Source organism: Sebastes umbrosus, chromosome 11 (genome assembly GCF_015220745.1).
Source record: "Sebastes umbrosus isolate fSebUmb1 chromosome 11, fSebUmb1.pri, whole genome shotgun sequence".
Classification (NCBI taxonomy): Eukaryota; Metazoa; Chordata; class Actinopteri; order Perciformes; family Sebastidae; genus Sebastes; species Sebastes umbrosus.
The window spans coordinates 12,633,180-12,653,791 of record NC_051279.1 but is presented as its reverse complement, the minus strand read 5'-3'; the positions used below and the strand labels follow the sequence as shown (position 1 = coordinate 12,653,791).

The following is a 20,612-nucleotide window of genomic DNA, read 5'->3' as shown; positions in this document are numbered from 1 at the left end:
CAAATATTTGGAACAAGCTCCCAGAAACCTGCAGGACCAACTCCAACTCTGAGTTCTTTTAAATCAAAGCTTAAAACTTTCCTGTTTGCTGCTGTCTTTTATTAAACCAGATAATGATCTTATACTGCACTAGAGCTTTTACTCTTGTGTGTTATATTCTATTTTAGCTTCTATCCTAGCTTTTATTTTTAGTTTGTTTTTATTTTCTAATCTTTAATTTTTTTATAACTGTTTTAATTATGTCTTAATGTTCTTGAATGTTTATGTAAAGCACTTTGAATTGCCCTGTTGCTGAAATGTGCTATACAAATAAAGCTGCCTTGCCTTACACACTCTTGTACAGTAGGTGGCGGTATGCAGCTTAAAGTTGGTTGCGATCCGCCAGAGAGAGAAGAAGAAGAAGAAGAACAGAGACACACGCACGCACACACACACACGCACTCACGCACGCAAACACCTACTACGTCATCATGTTGCTGAGCAACGACTTTTACAAGCCGCAAAGAAACCGACAGTTGGTAAGAAAGCAGCTCTCTTAATTAACAACTTTAAGTTTATTAAAAATGTTTCTTGACTAACTAACTGTTTGTCTCGCATGACATGTGAGAGACAAGGTTAATTACTGTGTTTCTTAGCAGCTACAGCTAAATGATATCACAATGCATACACGTGTGCTTCACGTTAAAGTGAAGACACCTGTTAGCTAACGAGCTAACGAGCTAGCAGAACTAACTGTTAGGTTTTTTTATTTTTTGTTTTTTATTGAAGATAATTAATTTACAAACATTAAGGCATTGTAATCTAAACCCAAAACATACAGGGCACAATTGGATAGGGAAGATAACTTAAATTCTAAAAAAAAAATAATATAATAACAAAAATAAAAGGGTAGAAAATAATTAAAGGAACAAAATAAAATATTGTGTTTGGTATTAACATGAAGGACATTAAGAGTGACTTGATATTGAACAATCTAATACTGCTGGCAATTTTTTTTCATCCATGCATCCAAATGGAGGAAAATGAAACCCCTATTTTTCGTTTTCAAAAGGGACCTTGTGGACAATCATCTCAGTGCTTTAAGTATGTTTCATTTCCAGGTAACGTTACAGTATTGCGTCACGTTTTCTGATGGCCTGTGTCAGAAATGGTGACCTATGATCTTTGTCTCTGCTGACCCATGATAGATCTTTTTAGTGTTATGCAATTTTTTAAAATAGGTGAGAGAACATCAAGGATTTTATTAAAATGTTTGGTTGGTTCATTTATTTTTATTATTATTTTTCTTTTTTTTGGTTTGTCAATCGATAAAAATATTTAATCATGATTAATAGGATAAGATAAGATAAGATATTCCTTTATTAGTCCTGCAGTGGGGACATTTGCAGTGTACAGCAGCAAAGGGGATAGTGCAAAAAACAAGATGCATCAGCTAACACAGTAAAGAAAAAGAGCTAAACAAAGTGTAACAATATTAATCATTTAAATAGAAGGAAGTATAAAAATAGGAGCAGTATATACAGTATTGACAATAAACAGACTGTTAACAAAATTGCACAAGTGGAAAATGATATTGCACAGTATGAATAACACCTGAGTAGTACTGATAGACAGTTGGTGTACTGTAAAGTGCAGTTCTTGTCAGTTTTTGGTGTGTATGTGGTCTATAATAGCGCTCCTTCACACACTTCGGGTGGAGCAGCCTGTCGCTGAAGGAGCTCTCCAGTGCTGAGATGGTGTCCCGAACGGGGTGTGAGTCATTATAATAATCACATTGTTTATACTTAATTGCGATTAATCACATTTTTTTTTTATCTGTTTTATAGATATGCTTTGTTTTTCATTGTGACAGTATGAGTTTATTAATTTAGTGATCTTTGATATTGTGTACATACAGATGCATGAGATTTGGATTTGTGTCTTACAATCTGTAAGTTAAGGCCCTTTGACATGGTGCACATGGAGTAGCCTAAATGTGCTGCAAATAATGCTTAAAATGATTTGCATGTACTGCAACTCAGGTTACAGACAGATCCTTTGGTTATTTCTATAAAGTTTCCCACCACGAAAGGACAAGAAGTTGGTAAGCGAGTTTGAATATATCATGGAGATGTGAGTCCTGCATTTGAGAAGAGCCACTCTGATATCGGCTCTGCCCATTATGGAAAGTAGATTAATTATGTGTGGAGGGGGAGACTAGCCCAGACCCACTTTCAGAAGGCTCTGTGACATTGGCCTGTTTATATGAATCTAGTCTACAGTCATAAATACCCAGAGACTGTGGCTGTGGTCAACCAACACCTGTTCCAGTTTATATCATGTAAAAGTTTATCTAAATACCATCACCAGCTAAAGGTTACATGTTCACTATTGCCAGAACTACAGCTCCACAATTAATTTAAATTTGATCAAAATGTCAATTTTCAAATAGCAGGAGGTGCAGTATTTATTAAGGACGAAATATGTGTTGAAATACCATTTTAAATTAAATATTTTCATGCTGCAGAGATGTTTGGCCTGCACATCATATTCTACAGACTTAAGAAAACAACTTTGTCTGGTACAGATTCCTGCAAAAATCTCACCATAATCATTTTAATAAAAATGTTTTTCAATGAAAATGAGAATAATAATGTAAAAATTATCATTCCCTCTAATATCGCTTATCATATCACAATTGAAATAGCAGTCAAACATAATTGCAATTAAATATTTTTTCAAAATCGTTCAGCCCCAGCCAGCACTTGTGCACTGTTGTGAACTACATGATAAGCATTTATTTATACTGTCAAAGAACAATAACTGGGTGTGAAGAAATGCAAATATCTGTGTGTGGTTTTTATGGGCCTTATCGCAGAACACAAGCTGCTGCGATACATAAACACTAAAGGGGTCAATAACCATGGCCATGTAATGTAACTGTTGCCATGTGTGACATTGCTAATTTGAAAATGGCTGAATCTGTTTTATTGCAGGTGAATTCAGGACAAAATCAATCTTGGAGCGAATAAAATATTGTAAATGTTGCATTTCAGCAACGCAAAATTTGGCATTTTCTGTGTGTTTTTAAATGACATGCAAATTAATTGCCTTAAAAAAATGCCCTCTATGTAAAAGGGCCTTTAGACAGGTTGGTTTTCAAGTATCCTCAGTTGAAGCAGAGTTAATGGTCATGTAAAGTGAGTGTTTTACTGCTACAGCAGAGACTGTGCACTATCTTAAATACATTCTCAATATCCATATTATCATGAACTGTTAAGAAAAATACGTATGTATGATCCGCAATGTCACAGTCCACAAGAGGGTCAACATTTTGGATTTAGACACTGTCACTGAAACATAATCCATTTGCTTGATAATCTAGTCGAGTTGGCATCATTCAGGTGCAACAGCATCCTGTAGAGGGTAACCAGCTTTATTATTAGCTTTATTTCCTACAGACTTACAAATTACTAACTGCAGTTATCTTTCTACAGAGTCCAGTACAGCATGAGCCACGCGCTTGGCAGGGCTTCATCAGACAAGCAATTAAAAACAACAGATAAAAACTGTTTCTCAGTGAACAGATTCACTGCAGACTGCAAATGTTTAAACCATTATAGTAAGACAGATAGGAAGCACAAAATGAAACGCCTGAGGAGCCGCAAGGAGAGGAGTCAGATGAGAGGTGGTGGGAAAGAAGCCTCAAAGTCCATTTCACATCATCATCATCACTGCCGTCGCCAAAGCAGTAAAGACATGACACATGTCCAGAACTGCTGTCATTATCCTTCAAGGAGAGATGCACCGTTTCCAAATATCATTCCTGCTGCACAAGAGCCCAGTATAATCACGGACAGTCGCCTGATAGGACACCATGGCCTGTTCAACCATGAGGTGAAGTCTATCGACATTGAACGCTTGCTAAGCGAGCAGAGGAAAGTGGAGAAAAGTGGACAACAAGACCAGAACAATGGTACTTCACATCCATCTTCAACATCTCACATTCCGTCTCCACTCTCCACTAATGATTTATTGGGTGCTGATACTGATGAGGTTCTGCCATTTGAAACAAAAGCAGCCCACGATGATTCCCGGAAGAAAGAGAAGGAAATCAGTAAGGGATCAGATATTACACCGGGGCAGAGACCGCAACAACTACTTGATCTTTCATCTGAAAGTTTTAAAAGCATCTCCTCATCTAGACACCGCTCCAATGTAGTGATAATCAAGAGCCAGAATACCGTCATGTCTGAAAAGGGCAGAGAGTCACAGCTGACTCCCACTGTAGTCAGAAAGAATGTAAAGACATTAAACAGGAAGGTAAAGGCACACATGATTTCTGTTCTGGAGCACACCCCAACGAAGCAGGAGTCTCCCGTCCACCAAACACAAGCTCATGGTCTCAGCCCAAGCCCAATCCAGCTCTCCAGCTCACACACTGCAGACAGCTTTGACAAACAGCACAGGAGACAAGATCCCGGCTGTGTGTCGAAGTCCGTCAGTGCAGTGGCAGCCGGTTTGTGTGGCTGTCTGCAGTTCCCGCTTCTGAGGAGGAGAAACCTGGTGGCAGAGAGCAGGGAGGTGCTGTTGAAAGCTCTACGGCAGAGGCATGGACCCCGGCTTCAGGAGAACCTCCTGGAGGTGCGGCGATGCCTCAGCTTTGGTGCTGATCCCGCAAAAAAAGTCCAAGATCAGAAGCCAACCGTGATCGATCCAGGTAGGCACTGAAATACAAGACAACTCGGACTCTCAGTGTAAAAATAAAATATGGTGATGTGTTAAAGATTATGGTTGTTTTTAAGTGATAACTCTTTTTATATATACTTTATTGCAATGTTTCTTTCCTCATCTTCCAGACAACTGTTTACTTCAAAGTTCGTTAGTTCATTGCACATTTTTATACTTTTTTCAGAAGTTAAATGAATAAATAACAGAAAATAACGTACAGACACAAAACTCAATCAAAATAAAGGGGGTGTAGGAAAAGCGGGTATTGGGATTAAGATGGGGGAGGCGTACCTGTTTATCACAAATCTTGCACTAGGTTATTTTACTCAATATGACTGTATGTTTTATCATGTGTCTGTATAATCACACAATTATTGAGATATGGTGGTTCAGTCCTCATCTAGAAATGAGTAACATTATTTACATGGTAAAAACCTGAATTTTTTACTATTTGATGTATTGGTATAGATAACATCTTTTTACCTCAAAATTGATAAAACTGTTTTGATAGTTATCCATCTTCAAAAGCTGCCCTGTGGAGTTATCTTGTAAACAAATTTTATATTTCCATTCAATGTTATTTACCAAAACAGTGTATCCTTGAGGCCTGGCAAAGGCATTGAATGCATTTCTTTCCTCCTAAAACATTTACAAAGCTGTTTTGTTTTTTTCACATTTTAAAACGTTCATTGTTTACATCACTGTTTACTAGTTTTCAGTCTTCTTCTTCGTTGCCCTTGTTGGTGCATTACTATATTTCTTTGCATGTCAAGTCAATTTTCAGAATGACAGGAATGTGTGTTGCATGTCCTGCATGCTCTGCATCTTTCAAAGTTACTGTCTTTTTAGTACTAAATTCCCTCTTTATGTGTCCATGGACAGAATTTCCCTGTTAATCTTCAGTGGAGGAGTAATAACAAAAACCTTACCCACTTGCTTTGTCTAACTCTAACTCATATTAACTTAAAACATTTTTGCACAGAACTAGGACTGTGGATTTTGTCCCCATCCTTTACATTGAAAGCACATGAGGGTGGCATCTCTTAATGGCCAGTATGACTAGGAGGGAGGATTACAGCAAGGAAAACCTGTTTCATTATGTCTCACTATTGTTTTAAGACTTTATTATTATGAATTATGAACCCATCCCTTAAAGTGGCCTTTGTTTGGAGTTCAATCGATAGTAAATGTCTTGTGTTAAAACAGCAGTACATATTATAGTTTGTGGGCAGTTTTTCAGTTGTGTCTCCTCCTTTTTAGATGCATACACAACAGCGTGTCAAGCCGATACTGCCAGCCAGCCATGTTTTGACAACCAGAAAACCACATCTTTCAGAATGATGGGAAGTAGACATTTTAACTGGAAGTCCAGGCCACAGCCACACCGAAACCTGGAACAGGTAAGTTCACTCTGTCCCTCTCGTATTCATTTCACATATAGTCCAGCTGTTATTCTTCCTTTAGTAAGCCTCAGATAATTTAAGATTCCATTACAATGCTTTCTGGTTTTCATGTAAAGACTGCTGAATGGTTAACAAGCCCTGTGGAGACTTCCGTCAGCTTTTTGGATGATATCCTCAGACCTACTTGCGCCCCTCAGTTCTGCATGGACTTTGAGCCCGCTGAAGGTACAGCCAGTGATCATTTGTTCTCTCCCACCTCATGCTGGGGAGAAAAAGCCTCAGCATCTCAGCCCTGGGAAGACAGTTTCAACAGGCTAAAGAGCAACAAGGCTATGTTTGATTCATTTGAAAACAGCTTTATGAACCACACCAGAGCAGTTCCAGAGAGGAGTAGTGCGTCTCAATACAGTGGCAGCAACATCCAGCCTTTCTTTCCTTATCAAACACAGCTGCCAGATAGACGTTCAGCAGAGCCAATGCTCTTTCCCCAGGAGAAAGACCCATTTGAAACTGACAGATACTCTTTTGCTCCCTCCTTCTCTGCCCAAATTCACCATCCTTTCAGCTACCAGTCTTTCAGCCAATTCAGTCATCCTTCAGTTTGCCCTCCCCTCAGGTCCCACCACACTGACATGATACATTACCCACCATCTCACATGCTTGAAAGAGACCCAGCAGCTCCCCTTTCTTCTTTCCTGAGCCCTGAGCACTGGTCCTTCCCCCCTATGAGACTGTACTAATGTGTGGTGAAGCTCTGCATAGAGACATGACTGTGAACATTTCGTTGGCTAACTAAAATAGCAATGCTCTCTTAATTCATACCATCAAGTCTTTTTTGTTCACAGTCAACAAACATATACATTGTGTGCTCATATTTGATTAAAAACACAGTATTACATGTAATAGCAATAGCTGACATTACCTCTTTTTTTCTTTCGTCCCATTTATGCTGAGATAAAGAAATGCATAATTATGTATTGTTTGCATCGTTGGAGCATTTTTTAATATGCAGAACTGTACACACTTCATCTTTAACACAGGTGTTATAATGGGACATTGTTACAGACCAAGAATTTTAGCAAAAAATGTGCTATTGTGAAAGCAATTTGATATTTTGTTGTGTATGTGGGCTACATTTAAATGCAATGAAACACACATTTGTACAATTGTGCAATAATAAAATCGACATGCAATGTCAAGTATTGTATTGATAATTTCTGACAGTTACATATGCACAATGGTGCAACGGCATACGCACGCTGTATCATGTTTCAGTTTGTTTGGGACCAGAGCCATGGCGGAGAGAAAAAAGGGCACTCAAAAACGTGGCACTACTACTAATAAACCTGAGGGTAAGCCCCCAGTTTTTTCCCTGATAATGCTGCATTGTGAACAACAAATCAGTGTTGAAATCGGCAGGAGGAAAGCTAGTAATAACCTGTTAGAAGTTGGTAGGCAGCACAGTCCTACTTTGCTAAATAACGGAGCTACTAACGTTAACGGAGGTTCCATTGAGTTACATTTTGATACAGTCAAACTCTGTTCAGTAAAAAATTAGTATTGGGCGAAGGTCAATTTTAACTTTATCATGATGTGTTCAAATGTAATCTCGTAAAATTTAGTTTTTGGCAAGAAACTTAAATGAATGCAGCTGTTTTAAGGAGATGTTTTCACATCAATATAAAATGGATATTAGAGAGGGAATTATGACCTGTTTAACATCCTAACACTAGCTCCAAGCAGCTTATAGTACATCATTAAAATTACTGAGAAAGATTTTTTCCAATCAAAGCAAATGAAAATACCATAATTTATTTCCTTATCATTTGAATTGTGTTTTTATACAAATAATCACTATAGATGACAATAACAAAGTACAGTACAGTATTGTGTACAGTAAAAAAAAAGCTACGGTGTAATTCAAACTGTAATTTACCATGCATATAATGTATTTTGTGTAAATATATCGAGCATTGAATGACATCAGATTTAAAATGTTATTCCTTCATTTAGCACAAAGATTTCAAAAGTGGCAGATAAAATTTCTGAGTGGCAGACAAAAAAAATACTTGACTGCCACAGTGGCAGGCAGAGAAAAAAGTTAATTTCAGACCCGGCTTACAATGCATCACACTACATATTTACACCATATTTCACGACCCTCTCCCAGCAGCAGAAAATTTGATTATTCATTTAACATATTGAGAGGTTTGTCTTGACAACCGCAAATAAAATTGTCAGATCTATTCAAGGTAGCAAGTAACAGTTTTCATCTGATATGTGAGTCTCAGTATCTTCTTCTTCACGACCTTGACTGTAATTTTCTTCCGTCTCGATTCTGCTCCCGCTTCTCATTGCCCTACGTAGCTGATTCCAGAAAAGCTCTTGGGCCTGGTTTGGGTTAGTGCAGTCTGGGCCAGGCCACTGCAGATAAGTCTTTTTCAACATGATTTTCCTCATGCGGTGATAGGATGACATGTGCCTGTCAGAGATTGGCTCCAGAAACACGAGCAGGAGAACGTCCCGGTGCTCATCGAAGAGTCGGTAGCTGGCTAGTTGGATTTCCAGAGAACACCACTCGCTTCTTAGGAAATTCCTGCTCACCACACAAATAGTTTTACGGCTGCTATATACAGCAGAGACGATATTGTCCACAATAAAGCGCCCCACCTCAAAGTCCCTGTGATGTAGACAAAGTTTAAAAGAGGATCCATTTCCCTCCAGGTTGGGCATTAACTGATCCATGACCCATTGTTCATCGGAGGAATTATAGGAAATAAATGCATCATATTTACAATTTTCCTCCTTTTCTCTGAGTCTGCGCCACTGCTCGCCAAACCAGGAACGGAACACATAGTAGCTGTACTTCATTTTCCAGTAGAGTTTAACATAAAGTAAAGGAGTCACTGTGAACAGAAAGATCACAACTGCTGTGCTAAAGAATAGGTACTCTCCTAGATCTATGTAACAAACTTTGGTGTCAAAGTTGTAGAAGTTGTGTTTTGCATTGTGTGGGCACGGCAGATTGTAGAGATAGACAACTTGGACTTGTGGGTTATGGACCGTCCAGTTTTGCAGCAAGTTGTTCTTGCAGGTGCAGCTTAAAGGAGTGTTACGTATGTCAAGGTAGTGGAGTTTAGGTAAGCTTTCAAGTGCATCAACCATAATACTCTGCATCACATTTCGGTTGAGCTGCAGTGTGCGTAACTGTGTAAGATCCCCAAAAACCTCCTTTGAGAAGTTCTGAATGCCCATATTTTCTACAATCAATCTAGTCAATTTTTTTAGATTTTTAAAGATTCCTGGTTGTAGTTGTGTCACCCCAACACAGCAGTTATCCAATGTGAGGAACTTTAAGCTTGTCAGATCATCAAAGGCATCAGGAGCAAGATAAAATATGTTATTGTTGGTGAGATACAGAGATTCCAGTGAGTGGAGGCCACGGAGAAAAGTGCGGGGTAAAACAGTGAGGCCATGCGGCCGCTGGCTATCCAGTTTCAGATCCTTGAGTTTGCTGAGATTCATAAATGGTGAACTGATCTCTTCATGGAGGAAGTGAATCTGATTACTTTGTAAATCCAGCACTGTTAGTGTGTCTTGAAATACACGATAGAGGGAAGTGTCAATCTGTTTGAGGTTGTTTCCATCTAGATAGAATTTGGACAGACTTTTTAGTCCATCAAGGCCAGATGGCTGAAAATGAGTGATCTTATTACCTCCTAGGTCCAGTGTAGTAAGATTCCTGAGACTGAGGAAGGTCCCATTAAAAATGACAGAAATACGATTGTTGCGCAGGTTTAGGATTTGCAGGTTAAAATTATCTTCAAAGGTGTAACTGAACAAATCGGTTAAGAGATTGTTGTCCAAACGGAGTGTCTCAAGCCTTTCTAGCCCATTGAAAGCTTCACGCTCGAGAAAAGCAATCGTGTTAATGTTAAGCTTTAGCGTCTTAATATTTCGTGTATGATAGAAAGCATAAGAGCTGACTGAGAGGATGCGGTTGTAACGATAGCTCAGCTCATTCAGATTTGTGAGATAAGTCATATTTTGTGTTTTACAGGATTGGAGGAAGGTGAGATGATTATGCTCTGCATTGAAGCTTTTTATTAGCGTCTGTCTATCAAGAAAGTTAAGACAATTTGTGCTTTTCAGGTTGTTGTGGGATAGATCCAAATCCCCTGTGATATTAGGACAATCGAACAGTGTGGAGCTTGTTAGATTCTTGATCCCATTACTACCCAGGCGTAATTTTGGAATCCATTTCACCTTTCGCTTTAACAATCTGCATAGCATGGTCAGGTTGTCATCTTTTAGACCCATGCCAGAGAAATCTACGTGATTTGCTTTGATGTTGCTGATGTTTAAAAACTCCACTACCTTGACACCTGTTGAACGCAAACGCAGATAGTTTATGTGCCTCAAATCCACTCCTTGAAAAGCCATCGAAGAGAGCATAGGATTGTATGACAAATCTAGCAGTTTGATGAACCCGAGGAACGAAGGCTTACATCCTAATGTAAGCAGTTTATTTCTACCTAAATATAATGTAGTGAGGGATTTGGGTAGTGACACATTGTGTGTGAGAGAGGTCAACTTGTTAAAGCAAAGATCTAGTATTCTCAGATTTGTTAGATTTGACACAGACTCAGCAATCCCTGAAAAGTTTGTCAGAAAGTTTTGACTCATGATTAAAGTGTCCAGATTGAGAAGAGTGGAGAAAATGCCCTCTGGAAGCTTACTTAATGTATTGTTTTTCAGCGAGAGAAAGGTGAGGTTGTGCAGGTCTTCAAACACAGAAGGGTTGAGCTCTGATATGTTGTTGACGGACATATTTAGAGACTGGAGTCGAGTCAAGGTTTGGAAAGCAAATTGATCGATTCTCCTCAAGTGATTCTGATCTATTCTGAGGTCTTGAAGGCTTGATAAATTAACAAAGCTCTTGTTGGGAATGTGCCACAGAGGACTAAAGGAGATGGTGAGATTGATGGCAGATGATGGCAGGTCATTTATAATAGCATCCATGTTCTTCTCCTTTCGACGGATGCATTTGAAACTTTGTCCAGTTGAGTATGGGTCTTCAATGCAGTTTCTGAAGCTGTAACCACTGATGAGTTGAACCACACCAAGAACAACTGTAACCAACAACAACTGATAAGTTAGACTTGCCATTTTGTCTTGTTGCAGTTGCAATTACTTTCATCAGTTTCTTTGTTGGTTTGGTTTGTTTGATGTCGCAAATGTCAAGAAGGCATCTTGTTCAACTGAACATGGTACAGGAATCTGAGGACATAGAGCAGAATTTATGTCACTTATTGTACAGGCGAATTAAAAGTTGCATTTTCAAATCTTTCTAAATAGACCAATCCTATTACAGAGCTGCTACCACAATCCTTAGGTATATATAACCATTCATAATGTACATGTTGTGATATTCGCATAGAATATATTGATAAGACAAGTTTAACAGCAATAGAGACAGAGCACAACACGTCATACTCCACAATATGCAACCAAGGGCTGAAACGCTAACAAAATGCTTGTAGCTAGCTAAAAACATTAGATTTCAGTTTATCAATGGATTATTTTAGCACCTTATGTCTACCAGGGATGCAGTTGATAACTTAAATGATGATGGGGCAAGTAAGCTGTTAGCAAGCTAATGTTATCTATGTGTTCGTAAGCTACTGTAGTTAGCGAAGACACTTGCAAACCTAATACAGCATAGATTTCTGATGGATCCACATTCCAATATAACGCAAGTTGCATACTGTCAAAATGCTTTGGCTTAATTTACAGAAATATAGTTAGCCTAAAACTGACAAACTGCTTGCTGCACATGTAGGCATACTGAGTGTCAGGATCCCACAGTTTTCCCATTATTCCTGCTCATGCCTCAAGTCTTATTGCCTATATCCACTTCTGTCTTCTTAAAAACTCAGTTTTTCAGTTTGCCAGCTTATAAAAACTTTTCTGGGTTCTTTACCCTGTTGGTAGTGCGTCCCACCCCACAGTAGCTTTTATGCCTTTTTCTGTTGTTTGCTAGAAGACGGAAGAGACAAGGAGGCACCTTTACGCAATACAAAGTCAGTGGAGAGTGATGAATGTTTTCCCAGTCAGTGTGGGTGGGACTTAATTGCGCTCTGTATGTTTGTTAGAACTATGACATGATAACAAATATCCCTATTGGATGCTAAACAATGCTTGATTGTGATTGGTCCATATGCAAATATAGATTGTCAGCACAGTTTCAATGAAGTTCACCTTCCTGCAAGACAGCAAACCTGTATGTCTCCAGTAATTTGAGTAATAGCGTGTTGTTGTCTGCAGTAATATATGTACATACATATTGTACAAAACAAGACATGATGTCAGAGTAAAATGATTATCAAATGAGAAAAATGGACGTCGCCAGAGTTCCTTCACCCCATATGGACTTGGATGCATGCAAGCCGCGCAAAACATGGAGCAAACTAAACTTCACACGTATGTATTGTTCTCTGATCCGTTCAAGAGGAAAGGGGATGATAAATGTAGCTGCTGTACCTACTCCTTTGGGTCAGAGATAAAGAGCGATACATTTATAACACATGGACACTTACAAAAGATGAACCTGTTAAGCGTACGTCATGCCAAAGACAAATGTCAATGACAGTGAAGTGATGATAAGGGACCATTGTGTGTTTTTTGGAATTCATTCGCCTCGAGTGAGAGAGAAGCTACTGAACATCGGTTCCGACCTAACGTTTGACAAAGCTATAGACATTGCGAGGTCTCATGAAATAGCAAAAGCACAGATGGAAACGTGCCAAAACAGGACCAGAAGAAACCCAGATAACGTCTTAAGGACAGAGCGAGACAGAGAGCACCCTAAAGTATGTGGCTACTGCGAGAACAAGACACATTGAGTAAAAGACAGCTGCCCAGCAAAAGAAAAGTAGTGAAAGATATGAAACAAATAGAATCATTTTGCAAAGGTGCATGTGTCATTACAGTAAAAAAAAAAAAAGGAGTGCAGAAAGAGCGCAGAAACAAGAAATAGCACGACAAAAACATTTGTGCCATGACGAGCACGATCTGTGTCACAGAGGTAAGCTACTTTGGGCACCATATCACTAAAGACGGAATCAAGCCCAATCCAGCAGAGATTGCAGCTGTGACAAACATGGAGCCACCAAATACAAAGTTGAGCTGGAAACCATCATTTGCATAGTTAACTACTGCTCTCGGACATCAACGCACCCATGCGTCATCTGTTAAGAATCCAGTGAATTCATACGGGATGCATGAAAGAGCTAATCACACAAGAGCCAGGTGCAGTCCTAACATATTTTGACCATAGCAAAGAGCTTAGGCTACAAGTCAACGCATCCAAGCACTGACAAGGTGCAGTCCTACTGCAAGACGGCAAGCCCATCGGCTACGCATCTAAATCACTAACTGACAGTGAAGTCAACTATGCTCAGATTGAAAAGGAGCTGTATGCCATTTCATTTGGATACAAACGTTTCCACAAGTACGTCTATGTCCTCATGTCATTGTATAAAGTGACCACAAGCCACTTAAGTCCATGCTAAAACCGCTTGCAGCAGTGCCTCCAAGGCTACAGAGGATGATACTTCAACTAGGGAGGTATGATTTTACTATCATCCACAGACCAGGCAAGGGCATTCCTGTTGCAGTCACTCTTTCCAGGAAGGCACAGTCTGACCAGGACAACAGCCTCAGAGAAGGCATGGACATGCAGACACATACAGTACAGTATATAGCAGCTCATCTTGTCAGTGACACTAATGCCTACATACACTAGAAGACTTTGAAAAGACTTAAGTGTGACACCCTCTAACATCTAAAGACAATGTGTCATAAGTCACAGAGTTTGTAGTCACCGACTATAAGATTTTGCAAAGACTGGGGATCTTGCAGAGTCACTTTTTGCCTCCTTTTGCGCCGCCCCAAAATTTCCTTCATGTTTACTGTCTACCCAATTTGCTGCTTTCTGTTTGGTGCTAGAGATAGCGCACCTATTGGTTGTTGACAATGTTCACATCATAAATTTCCCAATCTGAGTTTTATGACCACCTTACATCAAACGAGGAAGTAAGTGAGAAAGTCATCATCCCTACCTCACTGCATGCAGAGATGTTGTCCCCAATACATGCAGGTCACATGGGCATAGAAAAGTGCAAACGGAGAACCTGTGACATCCTATTTTGGCCCGGGATGAACAAACAGATTGAGGAGATGGTTGGAAAGTGCCCCACCTGCCTCGAACATAGGCCTTCCAACACTAAGCAGCCCATGATAAGCCACAAGATCCCAGACAGGCCATGGCAAGCAGTCACTGCTGATCTGTTCACATGGAACAATGTGAACTGTGTAGTCACAGTCGACTTATAAAGCTGGTTATTCTAGCTTGACAAGCTACACAGCAGAACAGCCTCTGCTGTGATCCAGAAACTGAAAGATGCCGTTGCCAGACACAGCATACCAGAGACTGTTGTTACGCCCCTCAGTGCAAATGTAGAGATTTCGAAAACTTTGCAAACACATGGGAGTTTACCTATATAATCACCAGTCTGCGCTATCCCCAAAGCAATGGCCTCGCTGAGAAATATGTGCAGATTGCCAAATCACTTATAGAAAAGGCCAGAGCTGATCAGAGAGACCTCTTTCTGAGACGCCTTGAGTATCGTAACACTCCAGTTGACCGCTTCAAATCACCTGCCCAGCTGCTTATGAACCGCTTGTGATCAATCCTACCCAGCACCCACCAGCAGCTTCAGTTCAAGGAGGTTTGCCACAGAGATTTTCATGCCAGAAGTTGGACTTGTAAGAACATGTAAAAGGGTGCAGGAGGATTGCTGCAATACAAAAAAAAGAAACCTGTGCAATGTTATTGATTGATATTGAGTTACATTACAAAGTATGCATTTATATACTATAGTGTGTAATCAAGCTAAGTGATAGTTGAGAAACACATTTGCAATGGTTATGTTAAAGTATGCATTATTACTGAGTTTTGGTTTTGGCTGTATGTGATTATAATATAAATTAGTTATGGTTATTAACACCACACTGATAACATACAATACTGTAATCAGTAATATACACAATGGTTATTTTCTTTAAAGAGAGGAAGATGTAATATTAGCATAGAATATATTGGTAAGACTTGTTTAACAGCAATGTTAGAACTATGAGATGATAACAAATATCCTTATTGGATGCTGAACAATGCTTAATTGTGATTGGCCCATATGCAGAAAGAGACTGTCAGCGCAGTCTCAGTGTTTGTGAAGTCCGCCTTCCTGCAAGACAGCCAACCTGTGTGTCTTCGGTATATTAAAGGTGCTAAATTCGAAATTCAGAGCATATCTCATGCCTCCACATGGCTCAACATGGCGACGGCTGAGCCGGCGGCTTGCAGCTAACAGTGCAAAACAACGGCAATAGTGCTGACAGAGCTAACAGTGAACCAGAGGGTGGGTGCTATGCTTCCACACGACGCCTTCAGTTGGGATGGCATTATCAGCCGTAACCGCCGGATGAGCTAGCCAGAGTGGCATGCTTACATGCTCTAAATGGCACACGCGTCCGGTCCCGGCTATGCCAACGAAGCACAGAGAATCTAGGATAACAACACACACAGAGGGAGAGCGACTTCATTCTCTGCTCAGGTAGACATTACTCCTCTATATCTTTACATAGCAAATAGTTGTTTGATGCTATATTAATGCTCTGAATATCATATAGACAGTATTTCCATATTTTCATGATAGTTTTGCAGTATATTCAGTAAACCCATACTGTGTAATCCTACACTAACTCTAACAGTGTTTTGTGTGGGGTTTTTTACCAGAACCGAAGCTCCAGTTTTACCAGGTTCCCATAATTGTCTCATTTCCTAGTATCCAATAATCCCCACATGAGGTATTGTTGTGTTTGCCAAGAAATTTGAACCACGTAAAAGGATGACTGTGTTCCTCTTTTATATGTTTTCATATCTCTTTTCACTCTGCGCTTGTGTTCCTCCTTCACCTCCTGACATTTCTCCCACTTTGTTATATTTAAATTGTTAAAAACATGACATGAATAGGTGGACATTGTTGGCTAAACAGCAAATAATTTGGCCTGGAGTTTACTGCTGCGGCCAGGAATGGGCTATAGACGACAAAATTATTGCGACATTTTGTGACAAGCCCCGGTGAGTAACGGCAGCATTAGCAAATAATCCTTGGACATTTTCTCTCATAAACATCCTCCATTATGTGTCCTACGTTTATACAGTACATACACTTTTAGTCTAAAACTGGCTGTTGTCCCAGAAACATCACCTGCAAATAACAATGCTATCCTGTGAAAGGTCACCCTCTTATAATCTTTCAATACAATATTTCACACTCTTCTCTGATCAGAAAAATACTTGCCAGTATTTGCCAAGTATGTTACTATATTTGAAGTTAAAATTAATAACATTATTTAGCCATGACAGCCTCACCTGTTCAAATGAATGCTGTTCTTCTCACCTTGCCTCTTCAGAGAGCTTCTTGTACCGTGGATATCTTGGATACACACTAAATCAGGAAGAGGAACATGGGTGCAACCCATTCTTTTCCTTCCATATGCAATCACTACATGATAATCCCAAGAGGTTTTTATTGAAATACTGTTGCTTGAATTAATAAACATTAGTTAATTAAACATACATAAATTAGTTCTTTTATTGACTGTTAGATGGACACATGATATACATTATTGAATAACATTGTATACAAGAAAAGCAGTATTCAGGTATAGTTTAATTTCAAAATAAATAACGTGTGTAAATTCACCATTATAAATGATTTACTGTAAGGGAAAATGCCTTGTTCTTCATTTCCTTCTTCATTTCTTCACTGGATTGTTGCATAATGACTTATTTCATCACATTTACTTATTATTCAGTGTTCAGTGTAAAAGTTTAGGTCTGATGAAATATTGAACTTATTCTCTGTGTATTCTCTTTTTTCGAAGTGTGTGTGTGGTGTAGGTATAATATATATTATAGAATAATAAAGTGAAACAAAATGGCAATTCAGTCTTATTATCAGGCAATTATTCTTACATTGTAAACCTTGTTCTACATCATTTGGCAATACCGTACCTAATTATGGTCATGCCAATAGATTTAAAATTTTAATTTGAAATACAGAAATCGTGTCCAAACCAAGGGAAGTAAATTTCCACATATTTTCTTTCTTTGTATTTTGAAAATTAGATTCAACGTCCAATCTTTTTATCCTCTCCTCTTCTGCTCCCGTGCCATCTGACACAGTCCACACAGAGGCAGGCAGGCCATGATTACCCAGTCGTCACACACCGAGCCCTGGGAAGAAACACAGGGACAATAAACTGGTGACAAACATCAATTATCTCATACAAAAAATAAAAGATCGGTTGGGGTGAATAACATCTGTTTTTGTGGCTTAATGTTTGTTCACTTACCTCAATGTGGTATCTGCCTCGCATGCTTGTCCTTAGAGCAATCATGGCACCTGGAAGGAAGGGCAGGCAGCAGCTGTCCCCGTTGTCCTGCGCCACCTTACAGCCCAGGATACAAGGGATGAACGTTGCACAAAGACCTGGAAGTGAGAGACATATTGTCACATTTTGAATTCATTTCACAGTGTTGGTTCATTTCTGCTTGCTTCCACAAACGCATGCAACTCTTACAGATGCCACAGTCTTCACAGCAGTCGCACACATTTGAACTCCAGTCTGATACTCCGGACGACACGGAGTACTGTGTGACAGTGACCTGAGGCTGCGAGTTGATCGCATTTGACTGGAACGCCATTACTGTAAGTAGAAGCAAAGGAAAATTGAAACGTAAAAACAGATCATACTGTACTAAGTCATATTATATTATATTATTAGCCCTATTTGTAGCAATGTTTCCCCAAAACAAATATCCTGCTCCCTGTCCAGTCCTGTGCCGTCAAAGCCTTTTCATTTCAACCAGAGCCAATTTAATTTCATTAATAGTGCCAGAGCGGGAGGCATGAAATCAGCAGAATCAATTCAGTGCAATTAATTGGAATGAAAAACGTAAGACTCTTCCATGTAGCAGGACTCACCTGTTCTCACTTCCTGAGGTTCGTGTATGGCTCCTGAAAAGGTGGTCTTACGGTATAGACGATCACGGGCTAAATCCACAAATGGGAGGGCAAAGGCACGGCCACAACTTTTATACCCAGTCTGACATCACTCTTACACCGGAGCCCAGTATCTGTGCTGATATGACATGGCAAACAATGACCATTTTGACAGGTGCAGCCACCTTGTAAAGACAAAACCCAAGTGTTTAGTTTTGGGGCGTATCACCTTTCAAAAGGGTGCACCTAATATCGTACGTGGTCTTTATCAGCTTACAGTGATTGAAGAGCATATAGTGCATATTTGTGTTTAAGCAACTCATAAACCAGGTTTTACATTTAGGATAGGTGTGGTGTGTGTAAACACTGTGGGCCCAACTCTATGAATGAGAAAATAATAGTAAAAAAACAATGAGCTGTGACCATAAAGCACAGACCTGGGTTGAAAAAGGGTTTGTACTCTTGTGCTGCAACACGTCTATAGTCATTGGTACATATTTGAATTTGTATAGTATGTCCAGATGTACACAACGGCCTATAGAAAACACTGGTGAGCAACACTAAAGGCACCCGAACACTGATTTTTTTTTTACCTGTTTATCTAAGGATCCACTTTGGATCCCTTTTAGCTGTAGACCCAGTAATAATTGTAGTCTTTATGGAGTTCATATACAACACGTAAGACAAAAACAACATTATAGAAGTATAAAAGTGATTAAGTAAGGGGTCAATGTACAGCAAGCCAGTCATTGTTTGTGGGGTTTATTTCACAACAATGACTGGCTCTCTGTACATTATCCCGCTTATTAAACAGCTACTTACTTAAGAAATCAATAATTTGATACAAAAATGGTCTTCCAGAGTCCGATATCAGAACTGTGCCCATAGCAACGGTCTGTTATACATAGCAACGGTCTCCTATAAAGAAATAACAAACCGTAGAATGCCGTAATTGACCAGAGTATTCAACAAAGCCATGTAATAAATAATAGAACAAACATTGACTCAAAAAAAAATACAAAGATACCAATTACAACAATACATCATTAGGTTAGGCTAAGTTTTTCAAGGTTCAAGTTTTTTAAACAATAAGTAATATAGTTGCAAATATACACAAAACTAGAGACATCAATATCCAACACAAATAACAATAAAATAAACATACAATTGACACAATTAAATAAAATTTAACAAACTACAATTAGTATGAAACACAAACAGGATGTAATGCAAAAAAAGTTTAGCATATAGTATGATGAAAACAAAAGTTAAAGGGTAACTTCAGTATTTTTCAACATGGACCCTATTTTCCAATGTGTTTGTGTCTAAGTGACTAAAGGGGACAGCTGTTGTTGAAATTGGTCCAGTATTGAGGGATAACACTTTAACTGGCAGCCACGAGTGCATGTTTTTGCCACTGACGGGCTCAGATTGTTGGCATAAGTGTCTGACAACATTATGGAAAGGACTCTAAAGAGAAATAAAATGTGTCTCTTATATTTGGCTTGATTCATCAAATTCAAAGATCTTTTAGATAACACTAAGTTACACTTTCTGTACTCCAACACAACAAACTCTGCCCAACTGGCACTCTCGTTTTCACCATGGATGTTGTAGGAGCCAATTTCTCATTTGTTTGCCAGTTTGCTTTGCCTCCCTCTACAGGCTTGGAGTGAACTAATGGGGTATAAAAGCCTGGCCAAGAGAAGGCCAGGTGCCGCTGATTGGAGACACAGCTTTAGACATCTGGGTTTTGTAGCTGCTGCCTTCTTTTTTGATTTCATGTTTTCTGATACATTTAAAGAATCTGAAATAAACACATTTTGAGTTCAACTTTAACTTCATTTCTGGACATTTCCTCATTTCCTGTTTTTTGCTACTCAAAGCCAGTCAGTGTTAAACTACAGTACTCTCCATCAGCCACCACCATGGAAGAGGTCAAATGGTCACTACAGATGTATTCCACTATTATATATATATATATACACAGAGGTGTAAACAGTTTGTAAAATAGTAGGTACAGTATATAGAGCATATAGAGCTGTATACATTTTGACTGAATTTTGACTGTGCCTAGTGTTATACCTGCTGGTCACTAGTACAGTACTAGTAAATATCCCGGTACCTTTTAAACATTCATAAAACTGCTAAACAGTGGAGACACCAGGTCCTCACAGCTCTAAAACATACTTTATATTGTTTTATCGCCTTGATACTCCATGATTTATTTCTTTTATTACACATACAGCTGTGGAGTCTGTGAGAGGAAGTAAAGCCAATGTCAACAAAACACAAGGGTTAACCCTATAAGCAATATTTAACCACTTCTTAAGTGGCTTATTTTTTGTAATATAATATATGTAAT

The 20,612-nt window shown here is 39.1% G+C and overlaps 3 protein-coding genes across 4 annotated transcripts; 1 reads left to right on the top strand and 2 right to left on the bottom strand.

The window, feature by feature from the left end:
• Nucleotides 1-435: 435 nt before the first annotated feature.
• si:dkey-250k15.4 lies at nucleotides 436-7,088 on the top strand. The gene is made up of 4 exons (XM_037786006.1): nucleotides 436-518; nucleotides 3,477-4,699; nucleotides 5,971-6,110; nucleotides 6,230-7,088. Exons 2-4 carry the CDS (start codon nucleotides 3,490-3,492, stop codon nucleotides 6,851-6,853), a joined length of 1,974 nt encoding a protein of 657 aa, XP_037641934.1. The 5' UTR covers nucleotides 436-518; nucleotides 3,477-3,489; the 3' UTR covers nucleotides 6,854-7,088.
• A 998-nt stretch (nucleotides 7,089-8,086) lies between these two features.
• Nucleotides 8,087-16,763, bottom strand: tlr21 (toll-like receptor 21). Of its 2 annotated transcripts, none has more exons than XM_037785985.1 (2): nucleotides 16,612-16,763; nucleotides 8,087-11,393 (listed from the first exon to the last, which is right to left on the bottom strand). In XM_037785985.1, the coding sequence occupies exon 2, from the start codon at nucleotides 11,280-11,282 to the stop codon at nucleotides 8,361-8,363; it is 2,922 nt and encodes a 973-aa protein (XP_037641913.1). In that variant the 5' UTR covers nucleotides 11,283-11,393; nucleotides 16,612-16,763; the 3' UTR covers nucleotides 8,087-8,360. The 2 variants fall into 2 exon arrangements, with proteins under 2 accessions (XP_037641913.1, XP_037641914.1); XM_037785986.1 differs by lacking the exon at nucleotides 16,612-16,763 and adding an exon at nucleotides 14,237-15,523.
• Nucleotides 16,764-16,894: 131 nt separating this feature from the next.
• cnfn (cornifelin) lies at nucleotides 16,895-18,585 on the bottom strand. Its single transcript, XM_037786087.1, has 4 exons — nucleotides 18,230-18,585; nucleotides 17,826-17,951; nucleotides 17,598-17,734; nucleotides 16,895-17,478 (listed from the first exon to the last, which is right to left on the bottom strand). The coding sequence occupies exons 2-4, from the start codon at nucleotides 17,947-17,949 to the stop codon at nucleotides 17,389-17,391; spliced, it is 351 nt and encodes a 116-aa protein (XP_037642015.1). The 5' UTR covers nucleotides 17,950-17,951; nucleotides 18,230-18,585; the 3' UTR covers nucleotides 16,895-17,388.
• Between the last annotated feature and the right edge of the window lie 2,027 nt (nucleotides 18,586-20,612).

What these genes read in the sequence shown, in the direction of transcription:
- cnfn (XM_037786087.1), bottom strand. Translation starts at nt 17,949, where the DNA reads ATGGCGTTCCAGTCAAATGCGATCAACTCGCAGCCTCAGGTCACTGTC. An exon ending in CTGTGAAGACTGTGGCATCT is followed by an intron (nt 17,735 to 17,825) that starts GTAAGAGTTGCA and finishes TCTCACTTCCAG; the next exon opens with GTCTTTGTGCAACGTTCATC. An exon ending in GAGGCAGATACCACATTGAG is followed by an intron (nt 17,479 to 17,597) that starts GTAAGTGAACAA and finishes GTTTCTTCCCAG; the next exon opens with GGCTCGGTGTGTGACGACTG.
- tlr21 (XM_037785985.1), bottom strand. Translation starts at nt 11,282, where the DNA reads ATGGCAAGTCTAACTTATCAGTTGTTGTTGGTTACAGTTGTTCTTGGT.
- si:dkey-250k15.4 (XM_037786006.1), top strand. Translation starts at nt 3,490, where the DNA reads ATGAGCCACGCGCTTGGCAGGGCTTCATCAGACAAGCAATTAAAAACA. An exon ending in GCCAACCGTGATCGATCCAG is followed by an intron (nt 4,700 to 5,970) that starts GTAGGCACTGAA and finishes CCTCCTTTTTAG; the next exon opens with ATGCATACACAACAGCGTGT. An exon ending in CACACCGAAACCTGGAACAG is followed by an intron (nt 6,111 to 6,229) that starts GTAAGTTCACTC and finishes TTTCATGTAAAG; the next exon opens with ACTGCTGAATGGTTAACAAG.